Source organism: Babylonia areolata, chromosome 18 (genome assembly GCF_041734735.1).
Source record: "Babylonia areolata isolate BAREFJ2019XMU chromosome 18, ASM4173473v1, whole genome shotgun sequence".
NCBI lineage: Eukaryota > Metazoa > Mollusca > Gastropoda > Neogastropoda > Buccinidae > Babylonia > Babylonia areolata.
In genome coordinates, this window is record NC_134893.1 from 2655717 (window position 1) to 2675716 (window position 20000).

Consider the following 20000-nt stretch of genomic DNA (forward strand, 5'->3'; position numbering starts at 1 on the left):
ATAACAATAGATAAAATATCACTATCTAAACCAAAGAAGATTGTACATGTGTATTTAGGTTTTGTTGTTGAAAGTGAAATCGACTATGTTTCAGTCATGAAGCATTAACTGAAAACTGAAGCTGAAACATGCACACACACACACACACACACACACACACATACCATCACACACACACACACACACACACACATACACAACACACACACATACATACCATCACACACACACACACACACACACACACACACACACACACAATCTGCCAATCTTTCATTCATCTTCATCATATTTCTTTCTCTATCTCTGCATTCACACGTACATACGCATATCTTCAACACTTAACAAATCTCCACAATGCAGAGTTTGTGAGAGTGAAGACATCCAACAGGTCTGACTTTGTCAATAGTAATGATGATAATGATAATGACAATGGTAATTTTTGTAAATCTAGAAATAATAATAAGTAATAATGATGATGATAATAATAATGTGCATTTCAGTAGTGCCCTTTCTTCCTGTGAGCTCAGGGCACTTGCATCAAAGAAAAAGTTACTAATTACATAAAACCACTCATGACCTCTCTCTCTCTCTCTCTCTCTCTCTCTCTCTCTCTCTCTCTCTCTCTCTCCCCCACTCATACCTCATACAAGCAAAGCCAGTTGGCAGACATAGGGTGGTGTTTTAGAAGTAAGAAACCAAGAGTGCTTACAGACAGGTTTTGAAAAGATGGGATTTTAGTGAAGAGAGAAAGGCACAAAAAGATGGAATTGTGTATGCTGATATGATGTGGAAGGTTGTTCCAGGTATGAGGAGCAGGAAAGATAATTCACCATAGAACCCATGAAATGAGGCTTCACAGACAATCATAAATGCCCCAAACCAAGGCACAGTGCAGCATGTGAGTATGCTTTTCAGGCAGGGCTCCCAATGCTCTCTGAGCCCTACAAGCTGAGTCTGATGCGAGATGATCCTGAAAAGATGGAGGGTTTGCTGGCGGAACAGACACCTTGGGACACAGGTAATGGGGCTGCTCACTGGCTAAACCCTGTGCTGCAACAGGGCAACAGAACACAGTTGTTGTTTGTTCATATGAAGTGGTGGCCTCATGGTAATGTGTCTGCCTAGGAAGTGAGCACACAGGATCCGCTCCCCCCACACTCACTGGACCTTCAACAATAGATGCAGGTCATTCAGATGAGATGATAAACCAAGGCCCCATGACTGTAAAGTGTGGTCCAGAAAGGGCACCAAGCTTTAACCCTTTTACAGCTGCTGTCAGCATTGATAAAGTATACACAGAGTAGTGACTGCAGTTCAGGTTCACTCCACACTGGTCTCACTTTACCAGCGGTCAAGGGCTGAAGCCAGCACTTCCCATTAACTTGCTCACAAGTAATCAACAGGAATAACAAATGCAGAAATATCAACCAAGGTTAATTACCATTTGATAGGAATCCAGAATGCTGCCAATGAACAGATATATACTGCAGTCTGACAAGAATCCAAGATGCTACCTATGAATAGATGTATATTGGCACATTGTGTTTGATAGGAATGCAAAATGCTACCAATGAACAGATGTATATTGCCTTAATGGTTTTAATAGGTATCCAAAATGCTACCAATGAACAGATGTATATTGCCGCAATGGTTTTAATAGGTATCCAAAATGCTACCAGTGAACAAAATGTGTATTGCAGTAGTGTTTTTGACAGGAATCGAAAATGCTACTAGTGAATATGAGTATACTGCAATAGTGTGCCTGACAAGAATCCAAAATACTATCATTGAAGAAATGTATACTGCCACAGTATTTGATAGGAATCCAAAATGATACCAATGAACAAATACATATTGCCACATTGTGTCTGATAGGAATCCAAAATGCTAACAATGAACAGATACATATTACCACATTGTGTCTGATAGGAATCCAAAATGCTACCAATGATCAGATACATATTGCCACAGTGTGTCTGATAGGAATCCAAAATGCTGCCAATGGACATACATAATGCCACAGTATTTGACAGGAATCCAAAATGCTACCAATGATCAGATGTATATTGCTAGAGTGTTTGATAGGAATCCAAAATGCTACCAATAAACAGATACATATTGCCATAGTGTTTTGTAAGGAATCCAAAATGCTACCAATAAACAGATACATATTGCCAGTGTTTTGTAAGGAATCCAAAATGCTACCAATAAACAGATACATATTGCCACAGTGTTTTGTAAGGAATCCAAAATGCTACCAATAAACAGATACATATTGCCACAGTGTTTTGTAAGGAATCCAAAATGCTACCAATCACATAGTAAGGGACTAACAGGGTGTGAAAGACGAATGAAAGAGACAGACAGGCAAACCGACAGAAAATACACCAAATCAAAAACAAAAAAAAGAAAAAAAAGAAAAAAGAAACAAACATTCAATGAACACTAACATCTTGCATGCAAGTATGCTGTCCATTGATAGAGAAACAAACAGACAAAGAACTGTGAGTGAATGGATGAGTATTGATGTAAAAAAAAAAAGAAAAAAAAAAAAAGAAAAAAAAACCCAAAACAACTGGAGTTGAGTAAATTGCATACAGAAAAATAGACACCATGACATAACACTGAAGAAAGCAGGGGGAAAGGGGAGGAGGGTAAGAAAAAAGGAAAGGGAGAAGATTATTTCTAAGTTTCACACACATAATTGTATGATTTGCACAGCTTCCTTCCATATTATTGTCTTGGGTCTTTTTTTTCTTTTCTTTTCTTTTTCTTTTTTTTCTTTTTCTTTTTTGTCCTTTTTTTTCCACAAGCCCCAAATCAGTAAATGAAAAGTTGTATGCCTTTTTTTTTTCGTATGGGTGATTTATTCCATAAATGCTATTGATTACTATGACATAGTTATGGAATGCCGGGTACTGGTGTTGATTATTGCCATGTTTTTTAGTTGATTGTGTAATTTATATACAAAATAAAACAGTGGTTGACCCAAGAAAGTCTGGGCAAAAAAAAAAAAAATAAATAATTAATGCTACCAAAGAACAGATGCATATTGCAGCAGTCTTTAATGTGTATTCAGTAGGCTGCCAGTAAATAAATGTAAATTGCTGCCATGTGCCTCATATATATGGGAATCCAAGATGCTTCCAGTAACTGTTCCGGAGCTTTGTAACCACAGGTGACCGTGCAGCCTACAGCCCCATAGCGATCGGGTTGTACCTTGACTGCATCGTGAGGAAGGTGGACCCAAAGACCAGGAGCCTTTCACACTACTTTCAGGAGGAAATTGCACAGCCTTTCGGTGAGTGACTCTTTGCTCGGCTAGTCACTGTGTTCTTGCACGGTTCTTGATGAGCACTCTTAACTCACTCAGTACGGCCAGTCCTCTCTTCTCCTCTACACAGACCCCTTGGATGTCCAGTGGGTGTCTGAATGACCCAACCTTTAGCTTCCATGGTCAGAATTGTGGTATTCTTTGTCAACATTCACGTCTTCAGTATAAGAGCCTTCCGCTTGCAATATTTTGATGGTGGTAATTGGGGTGAAACGCTCTTAACGTCGTCTCTTTCGCCGTTCGTATGGAGAGAGTTAAGGCAGCTCTACCCAGGTAGGCAGCCTGTTGTGCAAATGACCCTGTGTTTGTAAAGAGCTTAGAGTTTGGTCTGTGACTGAAGGTAGGGGATGTCTAATAGTATGGTGATAATGATAATAATGGTGGTACAAATGTGGGGGATCAGTGTTTGTAAAGTGGGGTTCAGCTGACTGGCTGAAGGACGTATAAATGAAAGATGTTTGCAGCTTTGTCTCTTTCTGTGCCTGTCTTTCTCTCCTCTCTCTCTTTCTGTGCCTGTGTTTCTCTCCCCTCTCTCTTTCTGTGTTTCTCTCCTCTCTCTCTTTCTGTGTTTCTCTCCCCTCTCTCTTTCTGTGCCTGTGTTTCTCTCCCCTCTCTCTTTCTGTGCCTGTGTTTCTCTCTCCTCTCTCTTTCTGTGCCTGTGTTTCTCTCCCCTCTCTCTTTGTGCCTGTGTTTCTCTCCCCTCTCTCTTTCTGTGCCTGTGTTTCTCTCCTCTCTCTCTTTCTGTGCCTGTGTTTCTTTCCCCTCTCTTTTTCTGTGATTCTCTCCCCTCTCTCTTTCTGTGCCTGTGTTTCTCTCTCCTCTCTCTGTGCCTGTGTTTCTCTCTCCTCTCTCTTTCTGTGCCTGTGTTTCTCTCCCCTCTCTCTTTCTGTGTTTCTCTCTCCTCTCTCTGTGCCTGTGTTTCTCTCTCCTCTCTCTTTCTGTGCCTGTGTTTCTCTCTCCTCTCTCTTTCTGTGCCTGTGTTTCTCTCTCCTCTTTCTGTGCCTGTGTTTCTCTCTCCTCTCTCTTTCTGTCTTTCTCTCTCCTCTCTCTTTCTGTGCCTGTGTTTCTCTCCCCTCTCTCTTTCTGTCTTTCTCTCTCCTCTCTCTTTCTGTGCCTGTGTTTCTCTCTCCTCTTTCTGTGCCTGTGTTTCTCTCAACTCTCTCTTTCTGTGCCTGTGTTTCTCTCTCCTCTCTCTTTCTGTGTTTCTCTCCCCTCTCACTTTCTGTGCCTGTGTTTCTCTCCCCTCTCTCTTTCTGTGTTTCTCTCCCCTCTCTCTTTCTGTGCCTGTGTTTCTCTCTCCTCTCTCTTTCTGTGCCTGTGTTTCTCTCCCCTCTCTCTTTCTGTGCCTGTGTTTCTCTCCCCACTCTCTTTCTGTGCCTGTGTTTCTCTCTCCTCTCTCTTTCTGTGCCTGTGTTTCTCTCTCCTCTCTCTTTCTGTGTTTCTCTCTCCTCTCTCTTTCTGTGCTCTCTTTCTGTGCCTGTGTTTCTCTCTCCTCTCTCTTTCTGTGCCTGTGTTTCTCTCCCCTCTCTCTTTCTGTGTTTCTCTCCCCTCTCTCTTTCTATGCCTGTGTTTCTCTCTCCTCTCTCTTTCTGTCTTTCTCTCTCCTCTCTCTTTCTGTGCCTGTGTTTCTCTCCCCTCTCTCTTTCTGTCTTTCTCTCTCCTCTCTCTTTCTGTGCCTGTGTTTCTCTCTCCTCTTTCTGTGCCTGTGTTTCTCTCTCCTCTCTCTTTCTGTGCCTGTGTTTCTCTCTCCTCTCTCTTTCTGTGTTTCTCTCCCCTCTCACTTTCTGTGCCTGTGTTTCTCTCCCCTCTCTCTTTCTGTGTTTCTCTCCCCTCTCTCTTTCTGTGCCTGTGTTTCTCTCCCCTCTCTCTTTCTGTGCCTGTGTTTCTCTCCCCTCTCTCTTTCTGTGCCTGTGTTTCTCTCCCCTCTCTCTTTCTGTGCCTGTGTTTCTCTCTCCTCTCTCTTTCTGTGTTTCTCTCTCCTCTCTCTTTCTGTGCTCTCTTTCTGTGCCTGTGTTTCTCTCTCCTCTCTCTTTCTGTGCCTGTGTTTCTCTCCCCTCTCTCTTTCTGTGTTTCTCTCCCCTCTCTCTTTCTATGCCTGTGTTTCTCTCTCCTCTCTCTTTCTGTGTTTCTCTCTCCTCTCTCTTTCTGTGCTCTCTTTCTGTGCCTGTCTTTCTCTCCCCTCTCTCTTTCTGTGTTTCTCTCTCCTCTCTCTTTCTGTGCTCTCTTTCTGTGCCTGTGTTTCTCTCCCCTCTCTCTTTCTGTGCCTGTGTTTCTCTCTTCTCTCTCTTTCTGTGTTTCTCTCTCCTCTCTCTTTCTGTGTTTCTCTCCCCTCTCTCTTTCTGTGTTTCTCTCTCCTCTCTCTTTCTGTGCTCTCTTTCTGTGCCTGTCTTTCTCTCCCCTCTCTCTTTCTGTGCCTGTGTTTCTCTCCCCTCTCTCTCTCTGTGCCTGTGTTTCTCTCTCTTTCTGTGCCTGTGTTTCTCTCTCCTCTCTCTTTCTGTGCCTGTCTTTCTCTCCCCTCTCTCTTTCTGTGCCTGTGTTTCTCTCCCCTCTCTCTGTCTGTGCCTGTGTTTCTCTCCCCTCTCTCTCTCTGTGCCTGTGTTTCTCTCCCCTCTCTCTCTCTGTGCCTGTCTTTCTCTCCCCTCTCTCTTTCTGTGTTTCTCTCCCCTCTCTCTCTCTGTGCCTGTGTTTCTCTCTCTCTCTGTGCCTGTGTTTCTCTCTCCTCTTTCTGTGCCTGTCTTTCTCCCCCCTCTCTCTTTCTGTGCCTGTCTTTCTCTCCCCTCTCTCTTTCTGTGCCTGTGTTTCTCTCCCCTCTCTCTCTCTCTGTGCCTGTGTTTCTCTCTCCCCTCTCTCTTTCTGTGCCTGTCTTTCTCTCCCCTCTCACTTTCTGTGCCTGTGTTTCTCTCCCCCCTCTCTCTTTCTGTGCCTGTGTTTCTCTCTCCTCTCTCTTTCTGTGCCTGTGTTTCTCTCTCCCCTCTCTCTCTGTGCCTGTGTTTCTCTCCCCCCTCTCTCTTTCTGTGCCTGTCTTTCTCTCCCCTCTCTCTTTCTGTGCCTGTGTTTCTCTCCCCTCTCTCTTTCTGTGTTTCTCTCTCCTCTCTCTTTCTGTGCCTGTGTTTCTCTCTCCTCTCTCTTTCTGTGCCTGTGTTTCTCTCTCTCCTCTCTCTTTCTGTGTTTCTCTCTCCTCTCTCTTTCTGTGCCTGTGTTTCTCTCCCCTCTCTCTCTGTGCCTGTGTTTCTCTCTCTTTCTGTGCCTGTGTTTCTCTCCCCTCTCTCTCTGTGCCTGTGTTTCTCTCCCCTCTCTCTTTCTGTGCCTGTGTTTCTCTCCCCTCTCTCTTTCTGTGTTTCTCTCCCCTCTCTCTTTCTGTGCCTGTGTTTCTCTCCCCTCTCTCTTTCTGTGCCTGTGTTTCTCTCCCCTCTCTCTGTGCCTGTGTTTCTCTCTCCTCTCTCTTTCTGTGTTTCTCTCCCCTCTCTCTTTCTGTGTTTCTCTCCCCTCTCTCTTTCTGTGCCTGTGTTTCTCTCCCCTCTCTCTTTCTGTGTTTCTCTCCCCTCTCTCTCTTTCTGTGCCTGTGTTTCTCTCTCCCCTCTCTCTTTCTGTGCCTGTCTTTCTCTCCCCTCTCTCTTTCTGTGCCTGTCTTTCTCTCCCCTCTCTCTTTCTGTGCCTGTGTTTCTCTCTCTTTCTGTGCCTGTGTTTCTCTCCCCTCTCTCTTTCTATGCCTGTGTTTCTCTCCCCTCTCTCTTTCTATGCCTGTGTTTCTCTCTCTTTCTGTGCCTGTGTTTCTCTCTCTTTCTGTGCCTGTGTTTCTCTCCCCTCTCTCTTTCTATGCCTGTGTTTCTCTCCCCTCTCTCTTTCTATGCCTGTGTTTCTCTCTCTTTCTGTGCCTGTGTTTCTCTCTCTTTCTGTGCCTGTGTTTCTCTCTCCTCTCTCTTTCTGTGCCTGTGTTTCTCCCCCCTCTCTCTTTCTGTGCCTGTCTTTCTCTCTCCTCTCTCTTTCTGTGCCTGTGTTTCTCTCTCCCCTCTCTCTTTCTGTGCCTGTGTTTCTCTCCCCTCACTCTTTCTGTGCCTGTGTTTCTCTCTTCTCTCTCTTTCTGTGTGCCTGTGTTTCTCTCTCCTCTCTCTTTCTATGTTTCTCTCCCCTCTCTCTTTCTGTGTTTCTCTCTCCTCTCTCTTTCTGTGCCCGTCTTTCTCTCTCCTCTCTCTTTCTGTGCCTGTGTTTCTCTCCCCTCTCTCTTTCTGTGCCCGTCTTTCTCTCTCCTCTCTCTTTCTGTGCCTGTGTTTCTCTCCCCTATCTCTTTCTTGTTCAAGTCAGTTTTACTGCATGTACTGAATTGTAAAAGCGCTGTGAGTTTACGAATGTTTGCTTGATGAGTTGAAATGGTACAAATCCATGAAATGATACACTTCACGACAGATGCCTGACAGCAGCATAATCCAACACACTTAGTCCTTGAGTGCATGCATACATATGTGTGTACCTATCAGAGTGCATGTATACACATGTGTGTACCTATCAGAGTGCATGCATACATATGTGTGTACCTATCAGAGTGCATGTATACACATGTGTGTACCTATCAGAGTGCATGCATACATATGTGTGTACCTATCAGAGTGCATGTATACACATGTGTGTATCTATCAGAGTGCATGTATACACATGTGTGTACCTATCAGAGTGCATGTATACACATGTGTGTATCTATCAGAGTGCATGCATACATATGTGTGTACCTATCAGAGTGCATGCATACATATGTGTGTACCTATCAGAGTGCATTTCTTCTACAGAAATTTGCCAGAGGACAACACTTATGTTGCCATGGGTTCTTTTTCAGTGCACCAAGTGTGTGCTGCACATGGGACCTTGGTTTGTTCTCTCATCTGCATGACTAGACACTCAGTTTGATTTTCCAGTCCAACTTGGGGTGAGACTGGGGTTCGAACACCGACCCTGCAGGTATAGACTTTCACGTAGGAACGCCCAAGTGTGAGTTTTGGCGCAAGACGAGGCAGGTGGTGACGGTGCGGGGGGAGCAGTACAAACAGCACCAGATGAAGCTGCTCAGTAACCCCGCCCTCGACCAGCTTCTGCTGGCCACCATGGCCACACAGCCCACAGACTTCCTCAGGGTCAGTGCTGTGCTGTGTTGTCTGTGGGGTCAGTGCTGTGTTGTCTGTGGTGGTCAGTGCTGTGCTGTCTGTTGGGGTCTGTGCTGTCTGTGGGGTCAGTGCTGTGTTGTTGGGGGGGGGGGGGGGGGGGGGTCTGTGCTGTGCTGTCTGTGGGGTCAGTGCTGTGCTGTTTGTGGGGTCAGTGTTGTGCTGTCTGTGGGGTCAGTGCTGTCCTGTGCTGTGGGGTCAGTGCTGTGTTGTCTGTGGGGTCAGTGCTGTGCTGTCTGTGGGGTCAGTGCTGTGCTGTGCTTTGTTGTCTGTGGGGTCAGTGCTGTGCTGTCTGTGGGGTCTGTGCTGTGCTGTGCTGTGGGGTCTGTGCTGTGCTTTGTTGTCTGTGGGGTCAGTGCTGTGGGGGCTGTGCTGTGCTGTCTGTGGGGTCAATGCTGTGCTGTGCTTTGTTGTCTGTGGGGTCAGTGCTGTGTTGTGCTTTGTTGTCTGTGGCATCAGTGCTGTCTGTGCTGTGTTGTCTGTGGGGTCAGTGCTGTGCTGTCTGTGGGGTCAGTGCTGTGCTGTGCTGTCTGTGGGGTCAGTGCTGTGCTGTCTGTGGGGTCAGTGCTGTGCTGTCTGTGGGGTCAGTGCTGTGCTGTGCTGTCTGTGGGGTCAGTGCTGTGGGGTCAGTGCTGTGCTGTGTTGTCTGTGGGGTCAGTGCTGTGCTGTCTGTGGGGTCAGTGCTGTGCTGTGCTTTGTTGTCTGTGGGGTCAGTGCTGTGTTGTCTGTGGCATCAGTGCTGTGCTGTGCTGTCTGTGGGGTCAGTGCTGTGTTGTGCTGTCTGTGGGGTCAGTGATGTGCTGTGCTTTGTTGTCTGTGGGGTCAGTGCTATGCTGTCTGTGGCATCAGTGCTGTGCTGTGCTGTCTGTGGGGTCAGTTCTGTGCTGTGCTGTCTGTGGGGTCAGTGCTGTGCTGTCTGTGGGGTCAGTGCTGTGTTGTGCTTTGTTGTCTGTGGCATCAGTGCTGTGCTGTCTGTGGGGTCAGTGCTGTGCTGTCTGTGGGGTCAGTGCTGTGCTGTCTGTGGGGTCAGTGCTGTGCTGTGCTGTCTGTGGGGTCAGTGCTGTGCTGTGCTGTCTGTGGGGTCTGTGCTGTGCTGTGCTGTCTGTGGGGTCTGTGCTGTGCTGTCTGTGGGGTCAGTGCTGTGCTGTCTGTGGGGTCAGTGCTGTGCTGTCTGTGGGGTCTGTGCTGTGCTGTCTGTGGGGTCAGTGCTGTGCTGTCTGTGGGGTCAGTGCTGTGCTGTCTGTGGGGTCTGTGCTGTGCTGTCTGTGGGGTCAGTGCTGTGCTGTGCTGTCTGTGGGGTCTGTGCTGTGCTGTCTGTGGGGTCAGTGCTGTGCTGTGCTGTCTGTGGGGTCAGTGCTGTGCTGTGCTGTCTGTGGGGTCAGTGCTGTGCTGTGCTGTCTGTGGGGTCAGTGCTGTGCTGTGCTGTCTGTGGGGTCAGTGCTGTGCTGTCTGTGGGGTCAGTGCTGTGCTGTGCTGTCTGTGGGGTCAGTGCTGTGCTGTGCTGTCTGTGGGGTCAGTGCTGTGTTGCCTGGAGGGTCGGTGCACTGTTGTGCTACCTGCTGTCATCTTTCTGTGCTTTATCTTTTTTTTTTTAATGAAGAAATGTTGCTAAAGGACATATTCTTGGAGCTCTATGCACTTCCAGACAGAGGTCTTCTTTCAGCTGATCGATGCCTGGTGACCAGCAAAGCTTGGGTCAGCAATGAGGGAGGGGCGTTTTGTAGACATGAAGCTGACAGTTGACACAAATGTTTCAGAGATGCAGACCATTATGGAATTTAAAATTATGAGGTCAAGGTGGCAGTTTGTGTTGGATGATGAAGAATATCAGGGTACTGCTAGATGATGAAGAATATCAGGGTACTGCTAGATGATGAAGAATATCAGGGTACTGCTAGATGATGAAGAATATGACATGTTTTTTCTTACCTAGTCAGCACTAATTTTATCACTTAAGTTATTGTGATGCATGTTTTAATGATTCATTAGGTTCTAAAAGTGACTGCACTTTATATATTTTATGTTACATTTATCTGATTCCAGAAATAATTTTCTGTGAATTTAAAGACAATATCTCCTATCTTATCTTGTGTTGGTGTGACAACATACGAGCATACAGCAGCTGGAGAAGGGAAACGTGTGTGTCACAGGTGATGTTCATTCATGTGTATGATAAGTATGATAAGACATATCCTAACAATAGGTGGTTTCTCTTCTGATTGATGTCCGAATCTCTTTACCTGAACAATATTTGTCCATGTATCTGCCACCTGAATATTGAAAGAATGAAATTGGAAGAATGGGTATGACACGTTTCTGCTAAAAAGTGTCAGTGAGGGTCTGTGTTCAAACCCCAGTCACATCCTTTCTCCCAAGTTTGACTGGAGTATCCAGCTGAGCATCTAGTCATTAGGATGAGATGATAAACCAGGATCCTGTGTGCAGCACGCTTTGGGCGCACTGAAAAAGAACCCAATGCTGCATTAGTGTTGCCCACTGGCAAAATTCTGTAGAATATATCCACTCGGATAGGTACACCAATATAATGTACATGCACTCAAGACCAAACTAGCATGTTGGGTTACGCTACTGGTCAGGCATCTGCCTAGCAGATGTGGTGTAGAGTAGTATAAGGATTTGTCCAAACGCTGCGACACATCCTTGATGAAATTGAAACTGGAAGTGTTTTCCTCTTCAGAACGCCCACATCAACAACCCCGACTTTGCAGAGCTCCCCTGCCCCTCATCACACGGGGTGGGGCCAGCAGTGGGGGTGGCCAGGCTGCACGGCATTCTGGCCAACAGGGGGCGCACTGTAGACGGCAGATGTCTCTTATCAGAGGACACCCTGCACAAGTTTCAGACTCCGCTGTACATCGGTTTGGAGAAGACATTTGGCATGGACTTTTTCTACAGCTATGGGATGGAGCTGTTGCCCGTTCTGGAAGGAGATGAGGTATACATGAGCATGTTGATAGAGATGGGCTGTTGTTTTTGGGTGTGTGTATATTGTTGTTGTGTTTTTTTATTGTGGTTTTTGCTGTCCTGTCTTCCAGCTTGTTCCAGGGAGGAAGGTGGCAGAATGGTTTAGACACTTGTCATGTGCCAACAGAGTGTCCGTGAGGGTCGGGGTTTGGTTCCTGGTCTCCATCTTTCTCCTGATGTTTGGCTGGAAAATCAAACTGTGCATCTCGTCATTCAGCTGACATGATAACATAACTGTTGTCCCCTGGCAAAATTCTGAACTGATGTATATTGCAACAGTGTATTTGATAGGGACACCAAATGCTTCCAATCAACAGATTTATGTTGCCACAGTGTCTGACGGGAATCCAAACATCAATGAACAGATGTATGTGCTGTAATATCTCTGTATGTGCTGTAATATATCTTTACATGGTCCTTAACTAGTTATGAACCTTGTTTGTTCTATGATATCTCTTCACATGGTCCTTAACTTCTTCTTCTTTTTTTTTTTAACCCTGTTTGTACTCTGATGTATCTTCACATGGTGTCTGACTTTTATGAACCCTGTATGTAGTATGATATCTCTTCACATGGTCCTTAACTTTGATGAACCCTGTATGTACTATATCACTTCACATGGTCCTTAACTCTTTTTTTTAGCCCTGTATGTACTATAATTTCTCTTCACATGGTCCTTAACTATTAATGAGCCCTGAATGCACTATAATTTCTCTTCACATGGTCCTTAACTATTAATGAACCCTGAATGCACTATAATTTCTCTTCACATGGTCCTTAACTATTTATGAGCCCTGAATGCACTATAATTTCTCTTCACATGGTCCTTAACTATTAATGAGCCCTGAATGCACTATGATTTCTCTTCATATCATCATCACCAGCTGTGTGTGTTTGACAGCTTCACTACAACATAGGCCACGGGGGGTATGGCGGACAGTTTGCCGCGGCAGACCTAAAGCACAATGTGGGATGGGCCTACTGCTCAAATTATCTGGATCCTACCATCTTGGTTTCCGGCACAACGAAGTGGAACACAATGGAAGAGGCGCTGTTCCGTTGCATTCTGGCACTGGAGGGCGCCACGGTGACTCGCAGACATATCAGTGACCACACAGAGGTTCAGGCCCTGTTGCAGAAGCGTCAAAGTAAACTGTGAAATGTGTGCTGTGCTTTAGAACTGGACTTGAGATCAAAGTCTGAAGATTTAATGTTTGATTTTTGCTTGTTGTTTGGAATGAAAATGTGAAGAGATTGTGTTGATTTTATGCTTGCTTTGTTTTGTTGTTTTGGGTGTGTTTTTTTTACAGAATCTTAAGATGATTGTGGTGCTGCAAATATTCAGTATTATATATTTTTAAACCACAGTATGATATGTCTCAGGTTATAACTGATTCAAGAATGATGATGATGCAGAATAATGTGCAATGAAATATTGATTTCTTACGTTGTTTTTGTTTTTGGTTTTTTAAATGACAGAATGAATGTGGGTTTATTTAAATGACAGCAGTGAATGTGTATTGTTGGTCATGTATGATTGAATGTAACTTTGCACTCTTGATGAATGCCATCTTGTGTAATGGGTATTATGCTTTTCTCTTTTGAAATTCAGTGTACACAGAATTTTCAGTAACAATATTAAACAGCTATGGACTTTCTGGTATTTCAGCTTTATCAGTGAGGTTGTGCCTTTCATTCACACTCCAGGCTGTGTTTCGTTTTTCTGTGCGAGTGTGTGCGTGTGTGTGTGTGCGAGTTGTTGTTATTGTTGTTGCTGTAGTTGTTTTTTAGCACAAAAATATGCAAGCACACAGACAAGTACACACATGTGCACACACGTACGCTCCCTCACTCTATCACACACACACACACACACACACATGCATGCATGCACACACACACACACACACACACACACACACAGTGTAAAACCATTTCCAATAGATTTTTTAATTAAAAATCACCGAAAACTGCTGGCAATACAGACAGACAAAACCGTATTTATTGTGTTATTGACCTTGTACTTGAGTCAAGGTCACTTGGGAAGGTCATAGGTTCAAGAACCTTTAGCATTGCATCGTTGTATCAAGGATTATGGAAGTCTGTGACATGGATGTCAAGACATATAAAATGATAAATGACGTCAGCAAGGGTTGGGGTGTGTGGACACACACACACACACACAGATGACTTAACGCCATTCATAAAAAGTGTAATGATTTGCTTCAATGTATCACTCCCTTCACTACGTTTTGATGGGTTTATTGTTATTTTTATGGGGTTTTTTTTTCAAACTATTTTTTAATACCTAGGATAGGGTGTCAAGGCCTGATCAGTGCATTGGGTGATGTGAAGATCATGCTTCAGCTTTTGTTTTTCCCAGCAGACTGAAGTAAAACATGGAAAGTACAAAAAGACGAAATTCATTTCGAATTAATGCTCAAACATCTATGATATGCTGCTTTATAGGCATGCATTTAAACATGGAAAGTACAAAAAGACGAAATTCATTTCCAATCAATGCTCAAACATTTATGATATGCTGCTTTATAGGCATGCATTTAAACATGGAAAGTACAAAAAGACGAAATTCATTTCCAATCAATGCTCAAACATTTATGATATGCTGCTTTATAGGCATGCATTTAAACATGGAAAGTACAAAAAGACGAAATTCATTTCCAATCAATGCTCAAACATTTATGATATGCTGCTTTATAGGCATGCATTTAAAGCAGGGCGAAAAAAAGTGCAGACTGTCCAGTTTGTTTGGCGAAAATGAAAACAAACTAATTGAAACCTTCATCCCACGGGCTGTGTACAGGATACACATCAATGAACACGTCACCTCATTACTTCACTGTCCAGGCTGACTGGCCAAGATCAAAACAAAAGACCGAAACTATCCACCCTGTGAGCTGTGTACAGGGTACAAACCAGCAGACACACCTCACTACTGGCCACACGTCGTCACGGCTGAATGGGTCCCGTTGGTTTGCCAGCAGGCGGACCTCAGCAGTCACTAGTTACAGTCCACGTTCCCGTGCTTGTGGTCAGGCCTCCTGCATACTCTTGAATTGTTTTTTTCTCCTCCTTTTATGCACACACACACACACACACACACACACACACACACGCATATGCACACACACATACACATGCAGCTAACTGACGCGAACACTTTCCCAGTATCAATGATATATAGATATAGATATATCACACACACACACACACACATACATATATATATATATATATAGGCTATGATATATATATATATATATATATATATATATATATATATATATATATATATATATAAGAAATTAATAACTTCAGTTTATGTTGATAGCCATTGTCAAACAAGTGTGTGTGTGTGTGTGTGTGTGTGTGCGTGCGTGTGTGTGGTTTATTATCAATACTGGGAAAGTGTTCGCGTCATTAGCTGCATGTGTATGAGTATGCGCACACACACATGCATGCAACAGGGAAGCGCGGTTGGGTACTAATCGAAATGACCAAGCGTTAGGTTAGTGTATGTATGTGTGTGTTGTGTTTTAAGCTGTCCAGTGATGTGACTGATTAAGGCCTGACACTTTCATTGTCGTTCAAACAATTGTTATCCAATCAGCAACTTGTAAAACTGACTTTAAAAACAACAAAAAACAATGCATTCCTGTAATTTGCTGTCGACAGACCAAACATCAGTCACATTTGCTACGAGGTGTGTGAACACTAAAAGAATGAATCGTTCATTTTCAATCGTTTCTTTAACTAGACAAATAAAGAATCATTTGAAAGCGTATCTTTTCGGCTGAAGTTCAATATGTCTACTGTTTTCTTCCATAGGTATAGGACATGCATAAAAAAGAACAGAAACAAAACAAAACGAAAAGTTGCTTTGGCAGTCTATTCATATAAACGTAACCAGATTGAAACTTGGTTGCTGTCGAGCGTGAACTATCGTGCCAGGAATAACTGCCAAAGTCTTCATAATAAGCTGATCTAGAGGTTGGTAAGAGATTTGATTCAGAATCGATCAGACACCCACATGGGTATGCATGCACTTTGAGATGGAAAAATTTTGTCTGGAACTCTGACCTGGTATGATGTGGCTGATCTCGAGGCTGGTAGAATTTGAGGCAAGCTTGACGGGCGGTTGAGATTTCAATCCAAAACAATAGCGTTAATAATGAAATAAAATTGTTAAACACACACACACACACACACACACACACACACACACACACACTTACACACACACTTACACACACACACACACACACACTCATAAGGTTACTGCGTGGGGGGTCGGGGGGGGGGGGCGTTGGGGGCGGTGTACACACACACACATACACACACACTTATAAGGTTACTGGGGGGGGGGGGGGGGGCGTTGGGGCGGTGTACACACACACACACACACACACACACACACATTATATACATACATACATACATATACATATGTAGAAAGAGAGAGAGAGCCGACATTGGCCAATGCCCATAACCCAAACTTTCTGCAGTTCATAACAGTACGAAGTGACCGTGTGATTGGTCTGTTAACTATTGCCTGACCAAGAATTGCCCCATGCCGGAGTATCGACTGCAGTGGACAGGGGTCCACCGTCCATTGCAAAATTCATTCTCAGCCTGGCCACCATAATCCGCTTCGATCACAGTGGCCGTTCTGGCTAAGTGCCGCGAATTACTGGAGACCCTGTGAAATAGTGTCGTTACAGTGTCTGGGCCAATGTATGTATCACCATCCCTCTCTCTCTCTCTTCTCTCTCTCTCTCTCTCTCTCTCTCTCTATATATATATATATATATATATACACATCTCTGTGTGTGTGTGTGTGTGTGTCTGTGTCTGTGTCTGTGCCTCTGTGTGTGTATGTGTGTGAAGGATGGTTTGTATATTTTTGATATAAGACTTCAAATCTAACATCTTATGTTTGATTTTGTTCAGTATACAATTTTCTCCAACACTAGTATACACAACAATCAAACGTGCATCCTGAGAGTGGCAATTTTTTTTCACCGGATCATCCGTTTCAAGATGTTGCCATGCGATACCGTGGCAATATACACTCAGCCGCAGACAACAGTCGACTTGAACACTGAAGTAATCAATATCTTTCAAGCATGCAACACTGTAAGCAGTGTTTTGAAAAATACTTCCACACACATAGACAAACATTTTTCGGCTTGATTTTCAGTTTGGGTGAATCAGAAGAGGAAGGTAAAAGTTTTGCAATGCACCATTGAATTTTAAAGTAAAATATACAGAAAGAAAAGAAGAAAGAAAGAAAAATGTTGATATTGTATGTTGCTACCAACAAGATCCTGTTCTCCACTCCTAAATCAAGTAACTACTGCACGCCCACGCTCTAATGAACCAGCAAGTTCACTTCTGCTCTTGGACTTACGTCTAAGACCGAGTTGGGTCCCTGATCATCAACCTACATCCACACCCCCACCCTTAACTTCCCTCTGCTGGTCAAATTATGGAGCACTCATTCGTAAAGGTAGGACGAGGGTGTTTGGTGTTGGGGGGACTCTGGAGGGGGGGGGCCTAGGGGTGTCAATTCCAACTGCATTTTGTGCCCGGACTTTTCCTTTTTCTTTGGAATGTTGCATCTAAGCTTTGCCGAAAAGAGACTACTAACCTGCACCTTCAGATTAAAGCGACTGCAAATGTTTTAAGGGATCGTGGTGAAAGCGTCAGTAATGGCGGCCATTGCTTGCACGATATAGCGGATCTGTGCATCACATGCATATCTATTTCTCACAAATCACGTACTTTCGGTAAACGATGCGGTCTATGGAACTATAGCCTAATCCACAAAACGGACTGTTTTTCACGGGATACTCATCTGACCCCTCATTCACCTTGGCCTGACTAACAGTGACCACTACCCCGAGGCTAAAAAAGAAAAAGAAAAAAATGAGAGAGTGAGTGAGAGAGGAGGGGTGGGTGTGGGGTGGGTGGTGGTGGTGTCGTGTTGTAGAGGTGTGTTTGTTGACAGTCTCCAAGACTATGTGACGTTGAAAGAACAGCACAGAGAACCGGCCAGTGTCCGCTCGGAGTTTGTCCTGACAGCAATACCTCGGTCTGTATCACTGCTACAGGTTGTGCGTTCAGGTAGGGGGTTTTCTTCTGCGATCATAGGTAGATAGAAAGGTAACAGGTAGACAGACAGACAGACAAACATAATAGATAGATAGATAGATATACGGGCATGATATCATATTTTATTATATGGTAACGTTGATTTTTTTTTTCTTCAGAACGTTTGGTGTTTATTCTTTTGAATAGTTCATCAGTGTTTAGTGTTGTTTGCTTGCATTCTTGCTCATGTCTGCATTAAAAGCTTACGGCACCTGTATGCCATATGCGCTGTGTGTGCACGTTTTGTGTAAATAGTAGTAGTAGTAGTAGTAGTAGTAGTAGTAGCAGAAGCACTGAGAAGCAGTAATTGTTGTTGTAGTGAATGTGTGTGCGTGCGTGCGTGTGTGTGTGTGCGTGTGTGCGTGCCAGTGCGTGCATGCGTGCGTGCGTGGTGTGTGTGTGTGTGTGTGTGTGTGTGTGTGTGTGTGTGTGTGTGTGCAGATGTGTATGTGTGTGTGTATGTGCTTGTACTTTAAAAATATTCTAATACATTATCTTTAATTGAATTCCAGAATCCCGAGTGAAAAATGTTCGGAAATTATTATCAGGTAAGTGCAATTCAAGTTAAATCGTGACACTTTAATGAAGTCACTGTTATCTTTTTCTTGTTATGGTATACTTGATATACATATATTTTTTGTCCAACCATTTCATACACACACACACACGAGCGCGCGCACACGCACACGCACACACGTACACACACACGCACACAATATATATATAGAGAGAGGGGGTGTTACTATACAAGACAATTCCCTGCACACACACACACACACGCGCACACGCACACGCACACACACACACGGTCACACATACGCACACAATATATATATATATATATATATATATATATAGAGAGAGAGAGAGAGAGAGAGAGAGAGAGAGGGGGGGGGGGGGGTTACTATACAAGACAATTCCCTGTGTCAGCACTCGTTTTCCTGACAGTGCCTTGGTGATGACCGCTGAGTTGACCACTCATGCTGTTCGCACATTGATTTGAGAGTGACCTCCCTTGCATTCTTCTCGTGTTTCTTTTTCCTTCTTTTTTTTCATATCGTTTTTAACAGTATTTTTTCTTCCTATTCTTTACCTCATCCTTCATGTTATAAAGTTATTTTGTTATGACAGAAAATTTGTTTGGATTTGATCTGCGCTTGCTTTTCTCTAGTGTCCTTTTTCTGCGAAGAAGTGAAGTGAAATGTGTAAAATCAACTGTATCATCTGTGTCAGGGAAATCAACACTGTCAACACACACACCCTTAAGACAGAGAGAGAGACACACAGAGACAGAGAGAGAGACAGAGAGAGTCACTAAGATTAAACAACAAAGTAATTTATATCATATAATCAAAATTAACAAATTCGTTCGCCTTTTTTCTATGTATGTGCGTGAGCTGGGAGGTGGGGGTTCACGTTGGGGGTGGGAGTCACGGTCATGTACAGCCATGTTCAATCAACACCAACAGCTACTGGTTTGGCGGGTGAGGGGGCGGGGGGGGGGGGGGGGTTGAGGGGGGCGGATATGGCACAACAACAGCCATGCTGCTACCCCCCCTCCCCCTCCCCACCTCCCACCCCATTTACTCACGTGGTAAACCTTATTCTTCTCTCCTCAGTCCAACTACCCCGCCTACCAGGGTGGTGGGGGAGCAGCCTACCCCCCGCAACAGTTCGGGGCCTACCAGAACTCCGGCCCCCCGCCCCCACCCGGCATGAGTGCCTACAACGTCAACCAGTATGGAGCCGGGGGGTACGGGGGATACGGGGCGCAGCAGCCAGGTAGGGAGAAAGTGAAGACTGTGGACAATGTCCTGTAGGGAGGAAGTGAAGACTGTGGACAATGTCCTGTAGGGAGGAAGAGAAGACTGTGGACAATGTCCTGTAGGGAGAAAGTGAAGACTGTGGACAATGTCCTGTAGGGAGAAAGTGAAGACTGTAGACAATGTCCTGTAGGGAGAAAGTGAAGACTGTGGACAATGTCCTGTAGAGAAAGTGAAGACTGTAGACAATGTCCTGTAGGGAGAAAGTGAAGACTGTAGACAATGTCCTGTAGGGAGAAAGTGAAGACTGTGGACAATGTCCTGTAGGGAGAAAGTGAAGACTGTGGACAATGTCATGTAGGGAGAAAGCGAAGACTGTAGACAATGTCATGTAGGGAGGAAGAGAAGACTGTGGACAATGTCCTGTAGGGATGAAGTAAAGACTGTGGACAATGTCCTGTAGGGAGAAAGTGAAGACTGTGGACAATGTCCTGTAGGGAGAAAGTGAAGACTGTGGACAATGTCCTGTAGGGAGAAAGTGAAGACTGTGAACAATGTCCTGTAGGGAGAAAGTGAAGACTGTGGACAATG

The 20000-nt window shown here is 44.5% G+C and overlaps 2 protein-coding genes across 3 annotated transcripts in view; both read left to right on the forward strand.

Moving 5' to 3' along the window:
• The window catches only part of LOC143292365 (beta-lactamase domain-containing protein 2-like), a 15778-nt gene extending 2661 nt beyond the window's left edge, over window positions 1-13117 (forward strand). For both annotated transcript variants that reach the window (XM_076602560.1, XM_076602561.1), the window contains exons 4-8: window positions 919-1021; window positions 3182-3304; window positions 8288-8460; window positions 11186-11443; window positions 12374-13117. In XM_076602560.1, the coding sequence (XP_076458675.1) occupies window positions 919-1021; window positions 3182-3304; window positions 8288-8460; window positions 11186-11443; window positions 12374-12631 (915 nt within the window). In that variant the 3' untranslated portion in view covers window positions 12632-13117. The remainder of the gene's footprint in view (window positions 1-918; window positions 1022-3181; window positions 3305-8287; window positions 8461-11185; window positions 11444-12373) is intronic.
• Window positions 13118-16063: 2946 nt separating this feature from the next.
• Window positions 16064-20000, forward strand: part of LOC143293166 (annexin A4-like) — a 24413-nt gene continuing 20476 nt past the window's right edge. The window contains exons 1-2 of the mRNA XM_076604091.1: window positions 16064-16093; window positions 19266-19428. Of these exons, the coding sequence (XP_076460206.1) occupies window positions 16064-16093; window positions 19266-19428 (193 nt within the window). The remainder of the gene's footprint in view (window positions 16094-19265; window positions 19429-20000) is intronic.